This window comes from Cydia strobilella, chromosome 19, assembly GCF_947568885.1.
Source record: "Cydia strobilella chromosome 19, ilCydStro3.1, whole genome shotgun sequence".
Taxonomy (NCBI): Eukaryota; Metazoa; Arthropoda; class Insecta; order Lepidoptera; family Tortricidae; genus Cydia; species Cydia strobilella.
The window spans coordinates 13,773,090-13,800,181 of NC_086059.1; the positions used below are offsets into that span (position 1 = coordinate 13,773,090).

The window sequence follows — 27,092 nt, forward strand, 5'->3', positions numbered from 1 at the left end:
CTGCTGACTCTCTGTCTTAGAAGGTATTTTTTTAATTTATGTTTCGCCAACAGGTGCAATAGAAATACATACATACACATAATCACGCCTATTGCCCGGAGGGGTAGGCAGAGCAGAGACCACGGATTTCCACTTGCCAATCCTGACATACCTGTTTCGCATCCTTTACTTCATACACTCTCGCCGGTTTAGGGTGCTCTTGACCTGGCCTTTCTTCAGGATTTCCCCGATCTGATCAGAGAAAGTCCGCCGAATTCTACCCCTTCCAACTCCCACTTCTACTCCCTTATACACTTCTTCTTTCACTCATTCTTTCCACGTGTCCAAACCATCTCAACATACCTTTCGTTTTTTTCCTTTTTTAAGTCCCGTCGTTGTGAATAATAATGAGTAAAAATCGTGAAAGTTTAAATCAGTGTTGTGATACCTTTCATTTGTCACTACATCTTGACTACAGAAAAATACTTTCTTAATCCATATATTTATTTTAGGATTTCTCTTTAGCATGGATGAAACGAAAGATGCGATTATACTTGGCTTCGTGATTTATTTCATTCTAATAACGCTTCGTAAGTATTTATTTTTCAAATAAATTATTTTGTCAAATATCTGCAAAATAGTGAATAAAACTTTTGAGATTAGCGCCATCTACTCGCTAAAGGAAGAACTTATTCCGCAGTACTCATAATCAACGAAGCTTTCTGCAAAGCATCTTGCATGAAGTATGCCCGCCAGGTCGCTAACGGACACCTGCAAGACATAGAAACCAACGAGAGAAGACCCTCGAAAGTAATCACCAGGTCCCCTTCGCGATATGACCGAGGCGACGTACCTAAACATTACTACCAGAATAGCAACTGTATGTATGTCGTTTAACTAGTTTGAGCAACTTTCAATAGATGGCGTTATAACGATTAGTTCTGCTACTCGCCGGTAGATGGGGCGATTTTTAAATTCAAACAAATTGTTAGCTCGTAAAAAAGTTTAATTTATTATCGACCTTACATTACCAATGAAATAAATATACAAAATCAGACGTTTCTTTAATATTAAACCCACTTAAACACTACTTTTACTCTTAATTTGTCTTAATATAAATAATTATTCTTGTTTTCTTATTACAAATCTGTCAATAAAAAATTCTACAATACTTATCAATATTTTTATTATTACATTTTAACACAGATAGATATAACTCCGTAATAGATGGATACAGTCTAAGGAAAAAACGTGCCTCGAAAATCAAGAATTCTCGATCAGAGGGCGCCACTAGCTTTGGCCTACTGTTGTATAGATGGCGTTGACGGTTACGTTTGTTATTTAACAATTTTAACGCATATCAGTGAAAGGACATGGGTCAAATCATATAAAAATAATTAATGCAAATAAAAAAAAAACATTTATCCATATTTAAATACATTATATCGTATTTTTATAAATCTTCATTTTTAGTTTTAAAGTGTATCGATAGATGGTAGTGAATTTTCTGTGGTTACAAAATTTACTATGACAGTACCGCTCTATCCTATTATATGCTCTTTGATCAAGGTTACTTACTAATTAGGAATGTGTCATGATTATGAAATAATTTGATCGCACTAAGCGTTGCTTCGTCTTTCTTATTATATCACTCTTTGATTTTAATATCATCAGATAGAATGGTCAAATTTTATTAAGGTTGTTTTAATAATATATTTTAAAGACTTTGGTTTCTTCTCAATAAATAAATAATAACAAAAACAAACGACATTGTTTGTAGGATTTTTCTCTGTTGCGTTTCTTTTGATTCAGAACTTTAAAATTACTGAGTACTTAAGTCTAATTCAGTCTTCTAGAAAGATTTTGTTCATAGGCACCTTATCGAAGATGGTATTAGTGACGTTTTGGAATACGGAGCTGAGACTCTTTTCGTAGGAATCCTTTAGCTCGTTGAACACTAGTTCCGAGTTCTCGTTCAGGAACCTAGAAAAAAAAACGAGTAGGCATGAAATAAGACACCCCAGAAACAGGATTTTTATCTTCCTTTTAGTGATTTTAATGCATAAAAATCTGGACTTATATTGACCGGGATAAAGACCGTGATTACCTTTTGAATTGTTTATGAGCTCACGATATTTCGACGCAGTTACATGCATCTTGTTCACGGGTGACTGAAGGCAGCGGGTGGGTCTAGGTATATCCCTGACAATATAAGTCTACTGAAACTAACCGTGAATCATTCAAAACTCTTATCATAAAAATCTGAATAATTTTCTTGTATGATGTTCAGTATAAGTATGGTAATTTTTTCACCGATAGTGCGATCGGGCAATTCACAACCAAATCATTCCGCTGCACTAATTTTGTCATATCGAAAACTACGTATCGATCTGACAGATTGGGGCAAACTGTCATTTTAATCTAGTCATCTTTGGAGACGGACGCAACTCTGTTGGTACAGGATAAAAATAAAATAAAATAAATACCTATTATATGACTTCATTACACAAATTGACTTTGAAATTGAAGTCCCGCAGTATGCTTGTGTTATGGGTACTTAGAGCTCTTTCCTGGATCCAGTTTTCTGTAGTATGAGTGCAGTATCCCGCAAACAGAATGCTCGTGTGAACGTTACTATATTACTATGTTACGTTATTGTATGGAATTTTAAATGTTCTGAAATAAAGATATTTTATTTTTTATTTTATTTTATTTATTTATATTAGCACGTACACTACTAAAACGGGATCCTGCAGAAAACCGTATCCCGCAAAAAACTGGACGTCAGTGGGAAAGAGCTCTTGGACAACGATATATACAAAGTTGGTTGGGTTGGTTTGTTTGGGGTTGGTTGGTGGTTGGTGGTTGGTGGTTGGTTGGTTGGTTGGTGGTTGGTATACAGTAGTGTTAAAGACTAGAGATACTCACAAGTTCATCTGGTCGCCGAGCCGCTTGTCGCCGTTGAAGAGGTTGGTAAAGTGCAGTAACACCCGCTTCGGGAAGAAGCGGACCTTGTAGTCTTTGATGTGCATGTATGTCTGTCCGTCGCGTTCCACTGGCTCGCCTATCAGGTCGTGCTTTACTACTAGGTTCACTGGAATGGGGTTGAAAAATTGCCAATTAGGTAAGTATATGTGGATTATTCCGTAAGATATGGCTTATATATGGAGGAAATATCGCCGCTATACTTACTCAACCTCGTATCTGCAACACTCATTTGATGACAAAAACACCCGTATTCCGAATGAAAGAAAAGCGACATTTCCATCAAATGATTGTTGCAGATATGAGGTTGAGTAAGTATAGCGACGATATTCGCTGTATTGGGTACAGTCTTGGTAGCTCAGATGGCAGAGCACTGTACTAGTGATCCAGTGGCCGGGGGTTCAAGTCCCACCAAAGATAATTAATTTTCCACTTTTAATTTATTTCTAAGCTTAATGGCATCGTTCGCAGACGTTTCTGCTTGATACAAAATTAATTGGGGCATTTTCTATGAAAAGGGATCTTATTCTCGATGGCGTTTACGCCGCTCTACGTCGCGCGGCATTGTATTTATATCGGAGCATTGTTTATAATGGCGTAAGCGCCATCGACAATAAGGTCCCTTTTTATAGAAAATACCACAATTTAGGATGATGATGCTGACTTACCCATATAGTAACATTGGCGACACCCTTTCCTTGGATGTGGGTAGGCTATGAACTCCATCTTTGGAGTTAGGGAGGTGGTCACCAGTCGGTAGTATTTCAAGTCAGCTCTGTGCTAAACGGGTGATGATGATGACTTACCCATAGTAACATTGGCGACACCCTTCCCTTGGATGGGTAGCACCAAAATCCTTCCTTTCATCACGTAGTCGGCTATGAACTCCATCTTTGGAGTTAGGGAGGTGGTCACCAGGCGGTAGTATTTCAAGTCAGCTCTGTGCTAAATGGGTGATGATGATGACTTACCCATAGTAACATTGGCGACACCCTTCCCTTGGATGGGTAGCACCAAAATCCTTCCTTTCATCACGTAGTCGGCTATGAACTCCATCTTTGGAGTAAGGGAGTTGGTCACCAGGCGGTAGTATTTCAAGTCAGCTCTGTGGTAAATGGATGATGGTAATGACTTACCCATAGTAACATTGGCGACACCCTTCCCTTGGATGGGTAGCACCAAAATCCTTCCTTTCATCACGTAGTCGGCTATGAACTCCATCTTTGGAGTTAGGGAGGTGTTCACCAGGCGGTAGTATTTCAAGTCAGCTCTGTGCTAAACGGGTGATGATTATGACTTACCCATAGTAACATTGGCGACACCCTTCCCTTGGATGGGTAGCACCAAAATCCTTCCTTTCATCACGTAGTCGGCTATGAACTCCATCTTTGGAGTAAGGGAGTTGGTCACCAGGCGGTAGTGCTTCAGGTCGGCTCTGGAAATGAAAACGGACAATAATGATGGTAAATTGACTAAGATTCTAAAATAACTGTTTCAAATTTTAGGTATCTATGTCAAACGGTCTCTGAGAAAAACGCATTTAACTGATTTGCAAGACCGAAGTGATCCCATAAGTGTTCTGTTTGTCAAAACAAAGTTTTGCACGGAACACCAAAAAAAATGATGTATTAAGCAAACGAGCAGACAATTCACCAGATGGTAAGCAATTTACCGTCGCCCATGGACACTTGCAACACTAGAGTGGTCGGAAGTGCGTTGCCGTCCGTTATGATGGGAATACACTCTTTTCTTGAAATACAGCGGGCGACAGTTTAGGGCTAAACTAAACCCTTAACAGTAATCGTGGTCAACAGGAGACCACAGTCACGAGTCTCTCGTTGACCACGAACTCGAGACGAAACGTCAAAATGTATTTTAAATTAATTTTACGCGATAAAATCCGTCTAGCTAAAGAAATTCGAGTTCTGATCTTTTTTGTCTCTTTAGCTTATTCCAAAACTTAAGGGATCTAGGTTACGTACTTGTAAGTAGTCAATATAGTTTCGGCGAGCCCATGAAGTTGTATCTTCCTGTAGCTTTGCGCCAAGACCACGGGACCGACGCCGGATTGAATGTTGATGGCCGCTACGTGGAGGGGTTCTATTGATGGCACGGCGAGCTCGGGGATGCCTGAAATTGTTAAATTAACATTGTTATTTTTGCACCTAATGTTGCCAGTGGTTCAATTTCCTTGGGCTCACTCTATATTCCGTTAAACTAACTCATCAAAAAGAGAGTAGCGATGAGGGATTATTCCCTTAGAAAAAGTACCCTTGCCGCTTGTGTAAAAATTCAGCCATCAATGTAAAGATTCAGTTCTTTTCTGCAAAAGGTATTTATCGCATTCAAGAAAATTGTCAAACGTTTCTGATTTTTTTCCATAGAAACCGTTGCAATCTTTTTACTTTTACGCGTCAAAGGCATAAAACTAAAACCAAATACGGTTCCCTTAATAGACTACAGAGGAATTTAAGTAAGTAGGTAAATCAGAATCTATCTTATATGGATCACCTTTTCTCATCTTCCAGAGGGCATCAGGCACGGCATCTTTCAGGCATTCGTTCAGCTTCGGGTCCTTCTGCCGGCAGCGCACGAAATTCTCCGCTGAAAATGATGTTTTATTATCATTAAATAGTAATAGATTGTGTTGTATTTCAGGAGAATAAAATAAAGCATTTCACCACTGAACGTTTTTAGCAATAATTATAATGCCTTTTCATCTGGATCTGACGTTTTAAGCAGCATCCGAGTAATAAACATTTGCGTTCGTGGCTAAACACTTCTACGGTGTGGTTTAGTATTCATGACAAAATCAGAAACAGAATGTATATGAAAAGATGACGAAATATTGACACTCATATTTCGTGTCTATACACGAGGTTAATGACACTAATAATCGATGTATCCATGACCCATTCATTGATTAGCACAGTGTCATCAGACGTGCCATGCACATAAAGTACCGTCATTTCGCAGATCTATCCTTTCGCTTTATGAGCACTCCAACCTTCATCGTACGTGGCCAAGATTCATAGCCTAGCTGACCCTCAGCTAAAGGGATTGTTGACCTAATGGTCTTTATTTTGATACCACGAACGTTGTCGTGTTCCAGATGGTGAGTAGAGCTCACAAGATATACTGTTGGTTGCGGGGCCGGATCTAGGGTAGAGCGAGTGGAGCGGGCGCTCTAGGCGCCGGATGGCAAGGGGGGGCGCCAATATGGCAAATGAGCAAAGGGTAAAAAGCTTTAACGAAGGGCGCCAAAACCCCATTTCGCTCTACCCTTATCAAGGACTCGGGCCGGCACTGGTTGGTTGTGGAGAGCCTGTAATGTATATCGCCATTTTACAAGCTTTTATTTAGTTTTACCTGTCCCGTTGTCTGTAATCAAATCTTGCAAGTTAAAGACCCACTTCCCGGTTGTCAATTAAGCTGAAAATTTGCAACATTACGGTACCATTAAGCTGATCTGATGATGGAGACAGGTGATTATATGAACTATATGATAAAACAACGCAACCCAATTGTGTTTGGGGTTTTTAGAATTGTCTCGATGAGTGTTACTTAATTGCATCTGGAAAGAAAAGAAATAATCAGCAAAAGCCAACCAAAGATGATTTTTTTGCCAAAATCTTATTCCTTTTTGTGTTAGGATATAAACCTACACATACAATTTTATTATGAAGCATTTATCCGAAGCCTTTTTAATTGCTCTTGCTTTTTGTTGCTCAATAAAGGACTTGACTTAGACTAATAAATAGACTCAGAAAGTCGTGTAAAAACGAGTCAGAACATTTAATCTTAAAATACTTTCCACCAACACTATAGTAAGAACTTATTACTTCTCAATTCTTTCTTAATACTCAAGGTCAGCAGTGCTCATTTTGAAATACACATCTTGAGAGCAGCTTTAAGTATGTAGCATTTTGAAATTCCCATATTTTAGAACTGCTTTAAATATACTAAATTATCTCCAGCTTATTTAAATGAGGTAATTATTGCAACAACGCCGGTTTGGGTTGATTGACCGCAGTTTCGAAAACCATATAATTATCATGAAAACGTGGCGTATTTGTGACAAGGTCTAGACTAGGTCTTGTGAATGGCGATGGCTCAAGATCTGAGTGGACTATGAATCGGTGTGAAGCAATAGCGGTTGTGAAGAATCCTATGTTTAAAAGTGATAGACCATAGCAGTCATTGGCCCCTAATTTTGTAGGAAATCAAATCACTGCTGCCTTTAAAAAAGTTTAAAAGGCTCAATGATTCGAGGGGCCAATAATAGTATACTTTACCCTATTAACATAGACAATTGATAGAACGAAAATATATTTTTTAAACATGCGCGTTTTTGACTTTATGGCGCCAGGCCAAGAGGTTCACCGTACATTGAACTTTAAGATTATAAAGTATTGGTTTTGGTTAGTATTTCCGCATACTTGTTTGATTTTGGAGTAATAATTGCTGGATTGCCGACCAAGTAGGTAGGTAACGAGCTTAACGAGGTCGTATAGAGATACAATTACGACGAAATTCTATTCTATTCATACTACATAAAAAAGTAGTGCCTACACCAATTCTTGGGATTAGGGGTTTTTATGGATATAATGGGGACATAACTAGGGAGCAGACCCAGGCTCGAAACCATGGTAAAAAGCCGTGACAACGCTAAAAAAATTATGAATACTAGCCAATGTTACTATGTTCCAATGTGACCCATAGCAGCCAATAATGCGTACCCTCCTTTTTTAAGTCAGCTAAGCGTTCTACTTCCGCCGAACTTGACCTAGCTTGCTACATTTCTCGCTTATCGCTTGCGCAACCGCTTTCGACGTTACGTGCGCCGGCGCAGCTAAGGCTGTACGTATCTGGTGACTAGGCGGAAGAGGAAGCGGGCTTAACGTATAGTATTTACTTAGTGATTCGTTGAGAAGCGCTAGGGAACCACAAGGCAGTCCTTTTTATTGTTTATGAATTCGTTATTAAGCTCTTGATTATGCTGATTTCTTAGAACCATACATATACATTACATATACATATACATTCAATTTAACTGTAAATGTTGGCAACAATATTACATGCACAGTTAAGACTGTTGACCTCTTCATAATAGCCGATTAATAGTTAAGTAAATATTTTTTTCGAAATCCAGCAACATATATTATATCAAAATGAAAATGAAAATTGCCGACACACAATACATGACACGTATATTGTATGTACACATTACTCTCTCTAGTCGAATACGGGCCAAGTTCAATGAAACTACTTATCTTACCAATCGCCTATTTCACCAACCTTGCAACTGACATGATCTCACAATGATAATGCTTTGACCCCTGTTTCACTACACTGACATTGACATTTCACCGTACATTGCTGGTACAATAAGTAAACATTGACGGTAATTACCGTCGTGACTGACTGACTCGTGGTACTTGTTGTACCAGCAATGTACGGTGAAATGAATGTCAGCGTAGTGAAACAGGGCCCAAAGCATAACATATCATTGGGTCAGCCGCATTCGAGGGAAGCCAGTACTGTCAAACCGGTTTAATTTGGCAGACATTCAGACGTACTCTATGAGTAACCACAATTGAAATGAAACAGTAATATACTGATTTAAACTTTCACGATTTTTACTCATTATTATTTACAACGACGGGACTTAATCGCGTAAAATAAGTGCAAGTGCGGGTAGTTCGAAAAACTCGCGCGCCTAGATGTTGATGTCAACTTTAGCCAGTCTTCTTCGAGACCACGGGGACAACGCCGTCCTCGAAACGTCGGAGGTAAATTTAAAACTTATTTTACGCGATTAAGTCCCGTCGTTGTAAATAATAAACAGTAATATCGCTACCGCTCTAATGAAAATCGCTGCGCACATCGTTCCGCTTACTCTCTCGCTGCAGCCTTACCGCCTAGTTACGTTCTCTTGCGTCTTTAACGTGCGCTAAGAGTTACGTATCTCTTTGTTTCAGTTACGATGATTGCGTGAAATGATCGACGTTATATCGTCTTTTTGATACTGTGAATATACAAGCGTAAGGTCGCTCATTGATGCCAATGAGGATATAATATAGTTATTTACGATACAAGTGCGGAAAAGAGGGAATTCGAAACAAGTGGCGATAAATTAAAACACGACCGCAGGGAGTGTTTTAAATCGACACGAGTTGCGAATTATCTATTCGCACGTGTATCGTACAACGTTTTACAGTACATATGGCCGTTTAAACTTTCGACATATGCACGAAAAGTGCTCTTTTACGCACTAGTGCGAGAAAGTAGCACCATATGTACTGTAAAATATTATATCTATCTTTGTTGATGCTGATTGATGTTAATTGACGTCTGCAATTCTTATCGCGGACGTTTCCCCATATTTCATATTTTTTAATTACATGTCGCTGGCAACAGCGCCATAACATTTTTTTACAAGCTTTTATTTGAAATTGAAATTGAAATCATTTATTGCATTGCATATCACATAGCAGGTACCAGCATTTTGTACCCGGGTAAGTAAGTAAGTAAGTAAATATTCTTTATTGCACCAAAATTATATATTTTACATACATGTAAAACTACAAAGAAATATTTAAAGAACAAAATAGAACCAGGTAACAACAGGCGGTCTTATCGCTAAAAAGCGATCTCTTTCAGACAACCTTTGGGTAGCAGGAAATGTAGAACTCATACAAAAGTCAACAGGTAGTGCAAAGAGCTAAATATGGAGACTATTAAACACAAACACACATACTACAATTACTACTTATACATGTAAGTATTAAAACAAAACCTAACACACAAATAAATATACAATACAATATATATTTATACAAGAATATATACAATATATAAAATGGCAACTTAAGAGCCAACAGGAGTGGTCATTTCTCCATACAAACGTACTCGACTGTTTCCTCCCTGGTTTTTGAAGCTAGAGGAATGATTTTTTCAACACAGATTAATATTGTCAATATCTGTGTCGGTGTGTTTTGCTTTTTTTGATATTTTTGTTTTTTAAGGCGCTAGAGCCCTTCAAACATGGCCAAAAATGGCCTCACTGACTATGCCGCAATGAGAGGCGTGGTATTCAAAACTGGTATCAATTAGCCAAAAAATCAAAACAGTCCGACACAGACAATTTCATAATCATTTAGATTTCCAAATTTGGTTACGATTGCTTAAGTTTTGGAGGAGGAAACAGTCGAGTACGAAACCTCGATTTTTGAGATTTTTACGCAGGATTTTTCGCCTAAGCTGCAGTTGTCCTTATCGCACTAATTTTAGGGGCGGGGTCAAGTTTCTAAATACGTACACGGACAGAAAAGTGATGGGCAATAGTCGACATTGAAAGTCGATAATCTAGTGATGTGATAAGTTATCGATAAACCATAACAAAGTCGCGATTTGCCTCTTAGTAGGCGAAGTAAGTAAAGTGAGTATGCACTTTGGCCTCAGGGGATATCGTTTAACACTATTTATTATTCCTTGGTTCATACAAAGCTGAGCTGACGCACTAGCTACGAGATTAAGTCCTGGCTACCCCCAAAAAGGGAGGGGAAAAGTCGGCTTCTGCGGTCCAGTTTGCCTCTATTTCTACCTATCTCTAGATATGAGATCAAATTTGGTATAAATTTTGTGTAAATTAGGGACGAATAATTTATTTTAGAAATAATAGTTTCACATTTTCATACACAAATCTGAATATACGAACGAAAAATTAAAACTATATATAATTTTTGGTCACAGATTTGCTCTTTAGAAGCAAATTGTGGTGATTTGCACTAAAAAATAATTACACAATTTAGTTTATTCATTCTTTATTTAGAAAAGTATCAGTTCTAAGTACGTATTATTATATTGCTTTATATTTTACAATTTTCACTATTATTCAAAAATTTATTTTAAACAAAGTATTAATTTTATTAAAACTTTTGTGACGTGATCTCATGAAAGGGGCTCCACGAGGCGAAATACTTTTTACGCCAATTATTTTCTTTTTTTTTTAATTTACAACAAAGACGAAAGTTCGAAAAAAATGTGGTTACTTAATAATTGCCTAACTTGTTGAAAAAATTACTTTACATAATATCAATTTATAACCGTAGTATATTCCATGATATGTTTTAAATACACCATATTATTTCCTAATTTTTAAAAGAATATTTAATACCTTTAAAATAATATCTGTCTGTCTGTCTGTCAATCTGCCTGTCCGTCTGTCACCAGGCTGTATCTCGTGAACCGTGATAGCTAAAAAGTTGCAATATTTACGGATGATGTATTTCTGTTGCCGCTATAACAACAAATACTAAAAACAGAATAAAATATTTTTTTAAGTGGGGCTCCCAAACAACAAACGGGATTTTTTGCCGTTTTTTGCGTAATGGTACGGAACCGACTCGCACTTGGCCGTTTTTTGTTAATAGCTTTGAACTTTTTTTATGTGGGAATAAACGCTTCGAATACATTTTTCTAGACATCATTCTGAATCCAATGAGGTATCATACGTATTTTTAGGAGTTAGTATCTCTATTAGTGGCAGCCGTACAAGCCCAATTTCAAAGAAAAACCGCAAATCGATGTACAGGTTAGCCGTTTGGCACACGCATACTAAGAGGTCAAAACAAAATTTTTGACCCGCAGTTTCTAAAAAAAATCCCTTAGGAGGGGTATGCTGAAACATTTTTTTTGTATGAAAAAAAAAAATATTTTTTTTCCAAAAACCTATCGTGTGTGGTATCATACGAAAGGGCTTTTTGAGGCGATTCTAAAATTATACCACATCATTACATTTTAGCCATTTTTTTGTAAATTAAAACAAATAGAATTTTCAAAACACACCAAGTTTGGGGTCAAGTTAAAGGGTTAAGTAGAACTGTGTCACTTTGTATTGAAAAAAAAAACTAAATAAATTTTTTATTGCTTTTTCGGGGTTACATATGAGGATATCACGTATCATTTGTACAAAAAAAAATCAGCCATATCGTATCTGGAGGAGCCCAAACTTGGTATGTTTTGAAAATTCTTTTTCTTTCAATTTAAGAAAAAACCGGCCAAGTGCGAATCGGAATCGGGCGCCGAGGGTTCCGTACATTACACAATTTAAACAATGTATTTTTATGTGAAACGTGAGTGAAAGGTAAATTGCGGTTTACGATTTATAACGTATTTAAAAAAAAACTACTAACTAGATCTCGTTCAAACCAGTTCTCGGTAAAAGTTGGCAAGGTAATGTACATCATATATTTTTTCAGTTTTATCATTCTCTTATTTTAGAAGTTAGAGGGGGGGTTACACATTTTACCACTTTGGAAGTGTCTCTCGGTCTCGCGCAATCTATTCAGTTTAGAAAAAAAAATATATGAGAAACCTCAATATCATTTTTGAAGACCTATCCATAGATACCACACACGTATGGGTTTGATGAAAAAAAATTTTTTTTGGGTTTCAGTTCTAAGTATGGGGAACCCCTAAAATTTTTTTTTCCTATTTTTGAGTGAAAATCTTAATGCGGTTCACAGAATACATCTACTTACCAAGTTTCAACAGTTCTTATAGTTTCGGAAAGAAGTGGCTGTGACATACGGACGGACGACAGACAGACAGACATGACGAATCCATAAGGGTTCCGTTTTTTGCCATTTGGCTACGGAACCCTAAAAATGGCTAAAATGCAATGATGTGGTATATTTTCAGAATCGCTTCAAAAAGCCCTTTCGTATGATAGATGAGAAGTATACGATATGTTTAAAAAAAAAAGTTTTTTTTTTATACAAAAAAAGGTTTCAGCACTCCCCTCCTAAGGGAATTTTTTTTAGGAACTGTGGGTCAAAATTTTTGTTTTGACTAGTATATACGTGTACCAAACGGCTAACCTGTACATCGATTTGCGGTTTTTTTATGCGAACAGCTTATACTATTTTTTTCACCACCTTGAACCTTTTGTAGACTAGACTATTGTCCCAAAATATTGGGCGACGACCGGTCGTCTGGCCTAGGAGGTAGTGACCCTGCCTGTGAAGCCGATGGTCCTGCGTTCGATGATATGATATGATGAGCACAGATATTTGTTCCTGAGTCATGGGTGTTTTCTATTTGTATTTAAGTATTTATATATTATGTATATCGTTGTCTGAGTACCCATAACACAAGCCTCCTTGGGCTTACCGTGGGACTTAGTCAATCTGTGTAAGAATGTCCTATAATATTGATTTAATATTTATTATTATTTATTTATTTATTGGGTTTCATATTTATTCCGATCAGAATTAGGAGCTCTTCAATTTATACCAATTTTCATCAAAATCTGACACATAAATAAAAAAACGGACCATCAATAAAACTGTATAATTACATCAAAGTAAGAAATATCACATGTCACATGTTTCTTTATTATGATAAAAAAGCGGCAAATTTGTTTTTCAAGACGCTTGCTCGAAAAGATCTTATTTCATGCAGGTGTACTGAAGGGAAAAGGCCTATATTGTTCCAGCGGGAGTTATAGCTTTCTTTTTTAATTAGGTATGTCACTAATTCATACGAACCAAGTGAGTTATAAGTAAAATACTTTGTTTAAAATCAAGGTATAAGGGAGTTTTACTTTTAAAATACTCACGACTATAATTTAATATTTTTGTTTATCATATTTAAAAATATTTAATTGGATTAATTTAACAGCCGTTATCTTGTATGTTTTTATACAACAATGTTTTCTTGTATGTCCATGTTATGTTATGTTTTTTTACTATTCTGTAACTCGAAATGTTAATTAGATTGCAGGTTGTAGAAGGATATTGAATTTAGTTACTAAAAACGCGAGCGGCGTGAGGCCGGCGAGGAGCGCAAATAACGTGCGCGTCGGTGTGCGTGCACCACACACACTGGGATAGTCCCTCGGTACGCGGTACCGCCCCCGTCAGCGCGACGACGATATTCTCTTTCAAATCTCAAAATTGAGTTTGGGCTCGGCTCCTGTTGGCTCTTAAGGCAGAGATAGAAAGTATAGTTTTAGCTGATTTTTGAATATGGGGAGAGATTTAGCTAATCTTAATTCTACTGGTAAAGCATTCCACAGCCGAACAGCCCGGAAGGTAAAAGAGCTATTATCAAATTTAGAAGTAGATGAGGGAGGAGCAAGAATATGAGTCTGAGAACATCTGATAGAAGAGAGATACTTGAAACGCTCGTATGTCTTCAAACTGCGTCCGGACCCGGATATGTCCTTAAACTACGTCCAAAAGAGAGGTATGGGCACTGTGAATGACATCTCGCTTTGTGTGGTAGGGCACAGGACAGCGGATGTCATTCCAGATCTAGAGCAGAGCCCAACTGGGGAGGTACCTCCACCTTACAGAAAACCGCAGCCAAATATCACTAGACCCTACTCAATAGTGTTGTGTTCCTGCCGGTGAGTAAGGTTGCCAGAGCTCAACGAAGGAGAGGAGTGTAAGGGTCGGCAACGCGCGTGTGATATCTCCGGTGTTGCGGGCGTCCATAGGCTCCGGTAACTGCTTACCATCAGGCGGGCCGTATGCTTGATTGCCACCGACGTGGTATAAAAAAAAAGGTACAGGTGTTCTTAAATATAAGATGTTCATGTGACGCCCTGTTAGGGCACGGCAACTATTATAGTTTTACCTGTTCCGTTGTGTTTGTCATCAAATCTTGCAAGTTTTGGACCCACTTCCCGGTTTTCGATTAAGCTGATGTATACAATAGGTATTAGGTATGTAAGTCGGGTGACAAAGCAATAGTATACCATCAAGCTGATCTGAAGATGGAAAAAGGAGGTGGCCATAGAAACTCCGCGATTAAACAACGCAACCTAATTGTGTTCGGGGTTTTTAGAATTGTCTTTACGACTATTAGTTGCCTGTGGCAAGAAAAGACCAGGCCCCAATTTCACCACGGTGACAGGTGCGACAATTGTAAAACATCAATGTTGCTGACGTCACAGGCATCCTTGGGCTACGGTTACCGCTTACCATCGGGCGGGCTGTATTCCTGTTTGCCACCATCATTGTAATATTTAAAAAAACTTTATTATATCGGCAAAAAACAGGTATGTTTATGACGATGATGATGACAATTGTCACAAGATTTATAAGAATTTTCGGTAATTCTTGACAGGAAATCAGTTCTGTGTCGGAATTTTGCGACAATTGTCGTGTTTCTTATGACAATTGTCATTAGCATCGCAAAATAAGTAGTTATTTATTGGCGATATAATGGAGTTTTTTTTTATCAAAATGTTGGTGGCAAACAAGCACACAGCCCGATCGATGGTAAGCGGTTACCGTAGCCTATGGAGGCATGTGACGCCAGTAATAGTGATTTCGACAATTGTCGCACCTGTCACCTTGGTGAAATTGGGGCCAGTCCGCGATAAAAGCTTGTACCAAAAATGTATTTTTTTCACGGTCAATGTGGAGAAGACCGGGATATAAAATTTTTGGTTGGGAAGACCGTCATAAAGCACGAATTCTCGAAAGAACTTGTAGACGGTCTTCGCCACATTAACCTTACACTTGCATTTAGTTATCGGAATGTGAACGTGACGGATGTCTTTATAAACAGCGAGCGATAAATGAAATATGATTATTGTTCTAATGTTTGTTGTTATAATTATTAACAATAGTCTTGTGTCAATATACGCGATATTATCCGTTTTCATAGTTTTATTTCAAAAGTCTTGTAAGTTTTGTACATGTACCTAATTACTAACACTTTTATGGGCTTTGCCTGAAATAAATGGTTTATTATTATTATTAAATTTTAATTTTCCTTTTAATGAAATTTAATTTCAATATTTGTGCTATTTTCAACCAAAAGGGTACTTATTGTCGCTTGTCAGTAAGGCGCTATTTCCATATAGCTTCAATTAGAAATCAGCATTATCAACAAGCGACAATGTGGTACATTTTGGTTAAAAACGTCACATTGATTGTTCATGACATTAGATTTTATATTGTTCTTTTTTTTTTGTTTATGCAATATTATTTCTTAAAGTGTATATAATTTGACGTTTTGTATGTTGTTATAATAATTTTGTAAAATATTTTGTATATGTATTAAACTATTAATACCTATGTAAATTAATTTATGACTATGACTAAAGTAACCGCGAAAAACGACGTGTAAGCAAAAAGCTTGTAACTAAAAAGACGCAAATTTCATATAAATTATAAGTAATTTGCACGTAAACAATCTGACGCAACGATATCCTATGTTGAGTTAGGTTAGGCACATTACGTAGATATTAAATAACTTCCTACTAGTTACGCCCTGCGGCTCTGCTTGTTGCACGAGGTTTACATAATATGCGTTTCCTGGGGTCGTAAGTTCGATGATAATGTAATACTAGATCAACCGTAAAATATTAAGTTAAAATCAGTAACTGAAAGCTGATTATTTTTCTGTCTGTACAATATGTGCAACTGCGTGATGGAACTGATTCAGGAGGAACTGAGGCAATCCACATTCGAAGGTCTACTTTGTCGATGACGTGACGCGTATGCCTTCGCGAGACCTTAATAATCTGCAGTAGGTACTCTAGGTACAGTCGAAGGCAAAAATGTGGTATTTTCTATAAAAAGGGACCTTATTGTCAATGGCGCTTACGCCATTATTAACGATGCTCCGATATAATTACAATACCGCGCGACGCTGTGCGGCGTATGCGCTATCGACAATAAGGTCCCTTTTCATAGAAAATGCCTCAAAATGGCTCAAAAATATGTGAAGACGACGACTTTATTGTCTAAGGTGTAAGAGCGTACAGATATTTTTTAAACTTTGGGAATGTATATATATTTATGCCCTTGACTGTAACCCTAGTGTAAATTTACGTACTACGTACGCGTTAAGTGTAATTTTGTATGGGATATTGAGTTTCCAAAACGTCCCGCTTGGCGCGCTGTTCAAAATCCCATACAAAAAATCATAACGCAAATGCGAACGCTCGTCACGCTATCGAATATAATTTACAGCCAGTCAAATTAGATTTTTTCCAGCAATTAATTCCCAGCAAGCTGGAAATCATTCACCTTCATTTGGTTCTAAATAAGTGTAATCCGAATTGGTCCATTCCAGTTGTCGAAAACTGTTTGCTCTTTTTCAGTTTTTTCGTTGCAGTTCAAAAACGGTACGTCCGACGGAAAATTTGCTCTAATCATGATAAAAATTGATATCTTAGGATCTGAAAGATACCTTATTATGAATTCGTAGTCAAAGATTGTAAGAATGGCCGCCTCTTTGGATTTTTTTTTGTGTGCCATCCACAACATCCTTGCTGGGAGTGACATTGTAATCGATAGTGGGTTCCTTCTATATCGAGTGGTTTTGACAATCCAAGGTAAAATGTATCTCCCAAGGCTCTCAAAATGTATCCACACATCCTGGGACGCAGCAAACTCGGATTATACGCAGCAAGGGAGCAAAATGACATATTTACGGCGAGGGCGTACAATTGAATCCTGAGCGTAGTGAGGGATTCAAGTGTGTTTATTTGTATATTTATTTAAACTTTATTGCACAATACATGAAGGTACAAAAGGCGGACTTAATGCCTAAAGACACTTACTTTGTGTGTTACGCCCAAGATGGAAATAATTTTGCTACCATGTGACACATATTACTTTTCACATCACCTATGAGGTAATTATAATGTTTAAAAATATTATTTAAGCTAAAAATATAATGCGCAATTTTTTTTTTAAATTGTGTCCTAGAACAGAAAAGTGTTACTTTGATCCCTCCTAGCAGGGAAGAAAAGTGCCACTTTGATCCCTCCTAGCAGGGAAGAAAAAGCCCTTTTTCGAATTGGTGATGTGAAAAATGATTTCCAGCTTGCTGTGAATTCATATTAAATCGCATTTAGAAACGGGTCTATCGCGAATTTATTTTGTTACCTTTATTTACCGACTTTTCGACACAGGTTTCACTGGTCGTGGTCGCGGCTAACTGACGTCCCAGCAAAATGTGTTTAATATGTGTTCAAACCGCGAAAGTTTTAAATGTTATATTGCTGTGAATTCATTCCTCAAAACGTTTTTTTGGATCTAATTTGACTGGCGTACTAGAGGTTCTGAATTCTGTATTAAATTATCACGACACCTTTCTGGGATGCTCCATCGGCAAGACCAATCTCATATCATTGATCAATAGACCTTGAACCATCTCGATGGTCAACACCATCGAACTTCGGAAAATACTGCAAAGGAATGCCAATCAGGACTGGAAAAAAAGGTACATTAATATGCCAAAGATGTTTTTGAATGGGTGAATAAATAGTTGTGATTATGGAGGAGGATTTTAAGATGAAGGCATTTGAGAGTACAAATTTATAACCCAAAAGTTGATGTTTTTTTCGAAAAATAGTAAACGGTACCCTTTTTCTTAGAGTGCTCACCCGAAAGTTTTCTGGAAGGCCCCATCAGCATATTAAATCTCATATTACTGGTCAATAGACCTTGAACCATCTCGGTGGTCAATACCATCGAACCTCCGAAACGACTGTAAAGGAATGCCAATCAGGACTTTGGAACAAAAGTGACATTAATATGCAAGAGATGTCTTTGAACGAGTGAATAAATGGTTATGGAGGATTTTAAGATGAAGATAATCTAGAGTCGTTTACTAACTCAGGTATTCTGGATACTTTTAAGTATGCGAAGAGGATAATTATAATTATTATCATCAAATATTGGCTAGCATCTTTCAGAAATACCTACCTACCTATTTAGCCACACAAATAAAAACCCACCAAGCCAAATACAATTTTGCTTATCTATAAAAAGAGAGTATAAATTATTCCTACTTAATGTAATCGAAAGCCATTTTAGGCTCTTAGACGGCTAGAAAATATTAAGATTCGTATTCGTCACTGGTAAAATGTATCCAAGTACTTTCACGTAAAGATAAGAATAGTTAAATGCGATAAAGAGTATGGATCATAATCTAAGAACGAGAAAGGCGAAAGCTTTATAGCACGCATAAGATTATGCATATTATACTAATATTAACGCCTATGGAATCTAAATGAAATCGAATAATACGTTTCCTGAACAGGGAACTAATAATGTGAACCATGAACAAACAAAATCATAAACATGCAAATACCTAATACGAAAAACTTAAAAATAAAACAGAATAATGATTAGTATATAAATATTCCTGATAGAAATGTATTATTATTTAACATAAATGAAGCAGTTCTAATTGTATGTACATAATTTTATAAACAAATCACATAAAAACACAGCAATGTTTGCTACATTAGGTTTAGTATAACCAAATAAGTAGTACGAGTACCTTTTTAATAACAAAACTTCCGTGAGACACAGACATATTAAATATATTAATAACGGGTCACTCACGTGTTTTAAGTCGAAAACGCTCGACATGTTTCACTCCGTACCGAGGAGCGTCATCAGGACCTGTTTTGGGTACTACGTCGGTGGACAGTGGACGAACCATTAGCGAATGACGTAGTGAGTGTTGTGTGCAACCCATCATTTGACAATAATGCCGTAAACGAGGGTAGTTTCTCGCCCCCCCTGCCGCCACCGGCGCCCGCGCCTTGTCATCGGGCACGGAGGGCTGCGGCCCGCAGTCTGCGCCGGTCCGTCACCGTCGACGCAAGTTCCTAATGACGCTCCTCGGTACGGAGTGAAACATGTCGAGCGTTTTCGACTTAAAACACGTGAGTGACTCGTTATTAATATATTTAATAGTACCTAATGGAAATCTGGTTTCATACATTATATGACTCATCTATTATTAAAATAGGCAACTCAAATGAATTTCTACACTTTAATAATCTGATTTACTAAGATTTTATGCAGTGTATTCTATCATATTGCTAAGCAAAGTAATTTACGATATTGAATTCGTTTTAAATTGTTGCTACGTGCTGATTCTTGATATTTGTAGTCAATAATGATTCATCTTACAATGTTATACGTGTTTAATTTATCTCTGTCAAGATTGTTTATAGGTAATCATTGTATCTAGGCATACAGTGCTAGAATATATCTGCATATTATTCATAATGCCAAGGATTTATGTACGGTCACCATCAGATATATCAGAGCGGCCAAGGTGCTCACATATATCTGAACACGCCTCTATTGCCAAGGCGTTATAGTGCGTGTTTAGATATTTTTAAGCATTTTTTTTTATTTTTTTATTTTATTGAATAAGGAAACAAATTACAGTTTTTTAGAATATTACAAGACCCATCGTAGGCAAAACCTTAAGGAGGTTTGTGTGCCGATGGGGAGTTCGAGAATAACATAAAGAAAAACAATATTATATCCTATATCTTATCATAAATATTATTAAATAAGTAAGTTGGAAAAAACCGGACAAGACCACCGAGGGTTCCGTACTTTTTAGTATTTGTTGTTATAGCGGCATCAGAAATACATCATCTGTGAAAATTTCAACTGTCTAATAGCTATTACGGTTCATGATATACAGCCTGGTGACAGACAGACAGACGGAAAGTGAAGTCTTAGTAATAGGCTCCCGTTTTTACCCTTTGGGTACGGAACCCTAAATACGATCTCAGTAGACTTACATCTTCTCCCGAAACATCGCCCAAATAAATGACGTCAATTTGCTCCAATATTGTAACTTTCAAAAATAAAACTTATTTTTCTGCGTGTATAATAAAATAAACTATTTTCGATGCCCAGAAAATGAAAAACACAGTTTCAGTTTTTTTGCATTAAAAATATACATAATTATGACTATGCATAGTGTGAAATTCTGTGTATATATAAAAAAAAATTTGAACTTTTATCAAATGATATAAGGTTCCAAATCAATAGCTTGAAGCTTCTGGAACTCAGTAAGGCTCCGTTTTTCTCACTTTGTAAATAAATAACGGCGGCTTCCTCGCACAACGTATCAGCATTGCAATACAGCGAGGAAATGCCGCCAGCATCCTTGGTACAATGCCTCAAGGGCCTATTTTAGATTTAAGCTAGTTATTAATTTCGTTTACGCAATTCCACTGTATAATATACAGTGGAATTACGATCTTGTATGTAAATAAAGTAAAAAATAATAATTAAAAAACTCACGCAGCTCGCTCCCGAGCGCGGTCCCAACGACAACAACTGCTAGCACACTCCACATGGCACTTCACGCACTGCACACTGCGAAATGCGCGCCGCGCGGCGCACGCGCAGCTTTATGTGCTTACGGCGAAGGGGCGGACGTTCCAATAGAAATAAAATCCTACTTCCGATATCGGATATGTGAAAATCGTCTCACATTAGTCTTCACGTTTTATACAATCCGGGAATCTTTATTAATAATGATCGATTGATTTTATAAATAGCGAGGTCATTTGGGGCAAAACATTAATAAACATAAATATAATAATTAAAGTAAATATTCCTATGCTTGACAGAATAATTACAATAGTCGTCATCTCGCAAGCGACGTACCTACATAATTATTAGGGTTCCGTACCCAAAGGGTAAAAACGGGACCCTATTACTAAGACTCCGCTGTCCGTCTGTCCGTCTGTCTGTCTGTCACCAGGCTGTATCTCATGAACCGTGATAGCTAGACAGTTTAAATTTTTACAGATGATGTATTTCTGTTGCCGCTATAACAACAAATACTAAAAACAGAATAAAATAAATATTTAAGGGGGGCTCCCATACAACAAACGTGACTTTTTTGCCGTTTAATGCGTAATGATACGGAACCCTTCGTGCGCGAGTCCGACTCGCACTTGGCCGGTTTTGTTATGATGATGTCAACCTTCTGAGTTCCAGAAGCAGTTGTTTTGTTTTGAGTTTAGGACTTTAGGCCTTTCTATTATTCATTAATTATCTTTATTTATTGAATGCACTAAAACGAAACCCTAAAAATAATAAAGTTTATTTTGACGGTATGACGACCGGTCTGGCCTAGTGGGTAGTGACCCTGCCTGTGAAGCCGATGGTCCTGGGTTCGAATCCCGGTAAGGGCATTTATTTGTGTGATGAGCACAGATATTTGTTCCTGAGTCATGGGTGTTTTTAAGTATTTATATATTATACAGGGTGATCAATCCAAATGGCTCAGTCCATACTGAGTCCATACTGACTTCTCCATAGAAGTCAGAAACTATGAGAGATCTGATAGCGAAATCTGTTCTTAGAAACCATGACGTCGATTTCAGATTTAATAATAATGACATTCAATCCGATACGTCCGGGAACTTAATGGTGGCAGCTAACGCGGAAGATAAAGTTAACCTAAGAAATTGTATTCAAAATATTATTGTATTAGAATTAGATAGCTGAGGTGGATATCTAATGGGTGAATATCTCTCTGGATTGTTTACCTTCGTGCCTCGAGACCCTCGCAACACTTACAATTACACTTTTAGGCTTTTTAAATTTTGGAATTTTTCGCCTGCTCTGGTACCAATACCAATACATTAAACAACAACTTTGCCCCCTTGTAAAAGAAATAACTATTGGAGATGGGTTTGCTTTGCACCATTCAACATTTTATGGGAAAACTTAATGTAAGTAATGTAACTAGTTAAGTTGTCTCTCTGTCCGTCTGTCCGTCTGTCCATCTGTCCATCTGTCCATCTGTCCATCTGTACGTCTGTCCGTCTCTCCGTCTGTCCAACTGTCTGTCTATCTGTCTGTCTGTCGTATGAATTTATGATGGAAAATCTGTGATGATAATTTGACTCCCCAGAAATTTAATTAATGCGGAATCTATGTAAGATCCATTTTTGTTATTCATACGTAAATGACCATGTCAACATGTTTACACTCCCGTGACTATAAAATAAAGAATTTATAACCGGTATGGTAATGAATGTGCATCAAACTCGTATCTCTACCAGGCCAATTCGAACATATGTATGACTGTATATAAGTATGTAAACACTTTATTGCACATAAGACAGGTTAAGACATACAATTAAACAAAAAGTATACAATGTACAAAGGCGAACTTATCCCTGTAAGGGATCTCTTCCAGTCAACCTTTGAGCAACTGAGAGTAGACAATTAAAAATGACACACACTGATATAAGAATGACATCTAACTGATGTCACTCAGTTATCTTGCATTTCGCTGGTACTTGTCCGTACATGTATTGGCGAGACGCATGATTGCTAAATAACATGATTGAAATATCATTCTGATGTCAGTGTACGTTCGAATTGGCCTGTACTTAAAAGGTTGTCTGTGGGTCATTCTCGCATTTTGTGCAATTCGGTATTGACCTTCATTCGAACCTTTAGGTACAAGAAATAAAATAAAAATGTTGTTTGTCCAGTAAACAAGTAATTTAGTCAAGTTAGAAATTAACAACTAAAATTATACATTGTTCGTTAGTCAGTTCGCCGCGTGCTACTACAACGGATGTCCGTATGCCGCTTTTGGCGAACATAGCTTCGTTCTCTCATGTCAGGAAGGAGTGTGGTTCAGATAAATCTTCATCGCCATCTAGTGATTTATAACTGTAAGTGCCAAATGTACATTATTATAAATATTATAGGACATTTTTACACAAATTGACTAAAGCCCCACGGTAAGCTCAAGAAGGCTAGCGATAAGATTTTGATGATCTTAAATATGATTTTTCGACGTATTATACTACTCGTGTAGGTATACTTATCTGCATAAATAAAACAATTAACTAGTTTAGATACAAACATAAAAACGTTTATTCATTACTAAATATAGATAACATCAGAATCTTCGATCTTATCATACCTATAGATTTGAACATCATCAAATTGTCTATAACCCTTCTGATACCTTAACGCCAAAGAGTCACTCGGTAAAGACGGATTAAACATTGAATTTCCATTTTGATCCATTTTTACTAAACCGAAGTACACAACATCATCATCGTTATTTTCTTTTCTCTTCTGTTTAATTATCAACGGTTCTTTTATTGGAAGAAGTAATACCATGTCTTGAGTTTCTGAACCTAGTTTCACTTTAGCTTGTATAGTACCATTTACTTTGTCTCCTTCTTGAGCTAGTTCTAAGGGTAAATGACAGTCAACGCATCGTATATTATCGTTGTGATCATTGTCCATTGCTACAGGAAATAGTCTGTCATTCAAATATAATCTGTATCTACATTTATGATCCTGAAGAGATATTACGCTCCCCTTACTTGCAATTCTGTTCTTTGATGAATGACATTCAAAATAATTCTTCTTCCTGAATTCTTTCAGTTTTTTCAAACTTACTTCGTCTTCTGAAGTTGAAGTACATAGATTCGATTGAGATGATTTTTTATGAGATAAAGTGGATTTATTATCAGATGACACTTGTCTTTCATTTACTTCAGTAATAGTATCCAGTACTTGCTCATTCCTGATGATAGTGTCAAAATCATGTATAGAATCGTATAAATCAGCAAACTTTTCATTTAAATAATGCTCTTGTACAACTTCGTCTTCAATATCAATTTTTTTATCAGATTTCAAAGCTGCATTATTTTTTTTCGAGTTGATTTTGACACTTTTTCGAGATGTTTTTGTATAATCTACTGTAGACTTGGAATCAGCATATTTTTCGTTTTTGTAATATTGTTTTACAACTTTAGTTTCTACTTTTACTTTCTGGGAGTCCGTTTTCAATTCCTGTTGACTATTTTTAGGAGACACAACATGTTTACTATTTTTTGAAGACACAGCATTAGTTTTGCTAGTAGAATTTGTTACAGTATTAGAAAATACAGCTACAGCTGTTTCAATATCATCAGTATCTCCACACGTTTTGCAAAAATCTAGAATTTTACTATGTTTTGGCACAATAGGTAATGAATTTGATGTTTTATTCGGCTTATTTCTTTGCGGCTTAGAAGCGATGATGCCAGCAGACTTAGTTTTTACTTCATGCGAACAGTCCGGATGCCACTTTTTAGATATTAACATTCTCTTCGGCATTTTTATCTTCTCAGTAGAAGATTTGTTGCATTTATGTTTATCACACGAACTTTTAGGCTGCAGTTTACTTGGTTTTAAAGGCATTTTTATAAAAATAACAGAACAACAACTGTCATTCAACAATCAACAACTGACATTCAACGGAAACGTAAACAAACTGTTTCTATGGTTACCAAGTTTGTATACAGCAAGTATACAGTTTTTGATACAGTTTGTCAATAATGGGATCAACAGCCGCGCTATTTATCATACACATTTTAACACAATAGATATTTAATAAAACAGGTTGGGTTTAAAATACGTAAGTAATTAAAGAAAATTGTATAACTAAATAATAAAATTATTGATATTTAGTGGGTCACTACTACCATCTAGTGGAGAATAGAACAAACAACGCGAGTGCATTTTGCTGTCAAATGTTTTCATAATTCGCTAAAAGAGGCGCTGTTCCCATGCTAGTTCAAAGTGTTAGTGTGAAGAGGTATTATAAGCTATGTCATAAAAATAAACAAAGAAAGTAATGTCATAAATAATGTGTGTGTAAATTCAAGAATAAATATGTTATTTTAATCAAGAAGTGCCTTCCATTCACGTTCCATTTATAAAGTTCCACGGACCTCCTGTAATAGTTTACACAAAGTTAATAGGTAAATCACATCTCACATATGTGTAATATAATTAAAATCATCAATTATAAAATACATGTTATTAATAATTTTTAATATTTTTAAATAAATTTATTCTAGTTTTTACACACAGATCAAAACATAAGTTTACAGCTACACCGCCATCTAGTGGAGAGTAGCAGAACTAACGTGACAGCACTTTATCAACTAGTTTCCTCATGTTGCAAAAAGAGGCGCTGCTGTCGCTATAGCTTCAAACCAATTGTTATTCAAGAATCGTTAATGTGTCTATTCATTTGAACACATTGTTAATTGCGTTTTAGTTCGCTATATTTTGTGGTTGCGGAGATCAAGTGACATAAAACTGAAGGAACTGTGAGTACAACCATATTTTATATTGCATAGAAACACCCAATGCCATCTTGGATGTGTATTTGAGGTACCACATTTCTACCCTCGTGTGTATTACGTTAGTAAAGGGGCCCATTTATGGAACGGTATTAGTCTAATATTATTAGTGTGTTGCCATGGTAACTAAAATCATAAAATGGTAAATCGTATGCAATTTGACAGTTCGTGGACTAATATTATTAGTCTAAAATCAGTAGTGTTAGTTTTTTTTATTAGTCCTGATTCAGTTTGAATTTGGAATTTATTGTGTGAGAATACGGTTTAATATCGAATGAGTTTTCGAATGTCCCTTGCGATTGTTATTCGTAGTGGGTTTTTTTAAGGAAAAGAGTATAGTTATATGCAGCCTTAAAGCATCAGAGAAGTCATGATTAGATACAAAGTTGATATTTCCTATGAAGCCGTTTATTTAATTGGACGACATTTGAGTACAATTGTTGTTTGTTTCATACAATTTTTACAAGCTTTTGTTTAGTTTCACTTGTCCCGTTGTCTGTGTGTCTGTAATCAAATCTTGCAACTTGCAATTTAAAGACCCACTTCCTGGTTTACGATTGAGCTGAAAATTTACATACAACACACAACAACAATACTTACTTACTTACTTACTTACTTACTTACTTACTTACTTACTTACTTACTTACTCACTTACTCCGTTGGCTCAGCGACCCAAAATGAGACTTGGCCTCCGACACAAGACAGCGCCACTTTTCTCGATCCTGTGCGACCTCTTGCCAATTGGTGACTCGAGCAACAACAACAATACAATTTAATTTATATGTAAGTCGGGTGACAAAGCAAATGTTATGGTACCATCGAGCTGATCTGATGATGGAGACAGGAGGTAGCTATAAGCATTCTGTGATAAAACAACGCAACCTATTTGGGGATGTTAGAATTATCTCGATGAGTATTACTTAGTTGCCTGTGGAAAGAAAAGTACAGACAGCGATAAAGCTTGTACCAAAAATAATTTTTTTGCCCGAAAAATCATTTAATTCAATGAACAGAAAGAACAGAAAAACAAATTTCTGTGCAGGGGGGATCACCTAAGCTCTCTCTGCATCTGACTGTACCTAAGAAATCGTCTTGAAACTTGCGATCGAAGATATAATTGGCGATGGCGCGGCTTATCACTTTTGTATC

At 36.7% G+C, this 27,092-nt stretch overlaps 3 protein-coding genes and 1 long non-coding RNA gene across 4 annotated transcripts in view; 2 read left to right on the top strand and 2 right to left on the bottom strand.

The window, feature by feature from the left end:
* On the top strand, positions 1–1,154 carry LOC134749971 (uncharacterized). Its single transcript, XR_010128530.1, has 3 exons — positions 1–23; positions 492–569; positions 680–1,154. It is a non-coding gene; the product is annotated as an uncharacterized LOC134749971 (long non-coding RNA).
* On the bottom strand, positions 965–21,177 carry LOC134749970 (protein takeout). The gene is made up of 6 exons (XM_063685008.1): positions 21,063–21,177; positions 5,476–5,568; positions 4,947–5,094; positions 4,266–4,399; positions 2,908–3,073; positions 965–1,962 (listed from the first exon to the last, which is right to left on the bottom strand). Exons 1-6 carry the CDS (start codon positions 21,115–21,117, stop codon positions 1,824–1,826), a joined length of 735 nt encoding a protein of 244 aa, XP_063541078.1. The 5' UTR covers positions 21,118–21,177; the 3' UTR covers positions 965–1,823.
* The window catches only part of LOC134749950 (uncharacterized), a 27,001-nt gene continuing 19,528 nt past the window's right edge, over positions 19,620–27,092 (top strand). Inside the window, exon 1 of the mRNA XM_063684986.1 lies at positions 19,620–19,675. Coding sequence (XP_063541056.1) covers positions 19,649–19,675 — 27 coding nt within the window. The 5' untranslated portion in view covers positions 19,620–19,648. The remainder of the gene's footprint in view (positions 19,676–27,092) is intronic.
* LOC134749879 (uncharacterized) lies at positions 23,652–25,001 on the bottom strand. The gene has a single exon (XM_063684878.1). The coding sequence runs from the start codon at positions 24,990–24,992 to the stop codon at positions 23,679–23,681; it is 1,314 nt and encodes a 437-aa protein (XP_063540948.1). The 5' UTR covers positions 24,993–25,001; the 3' UTR covers positions 23,652–23,678.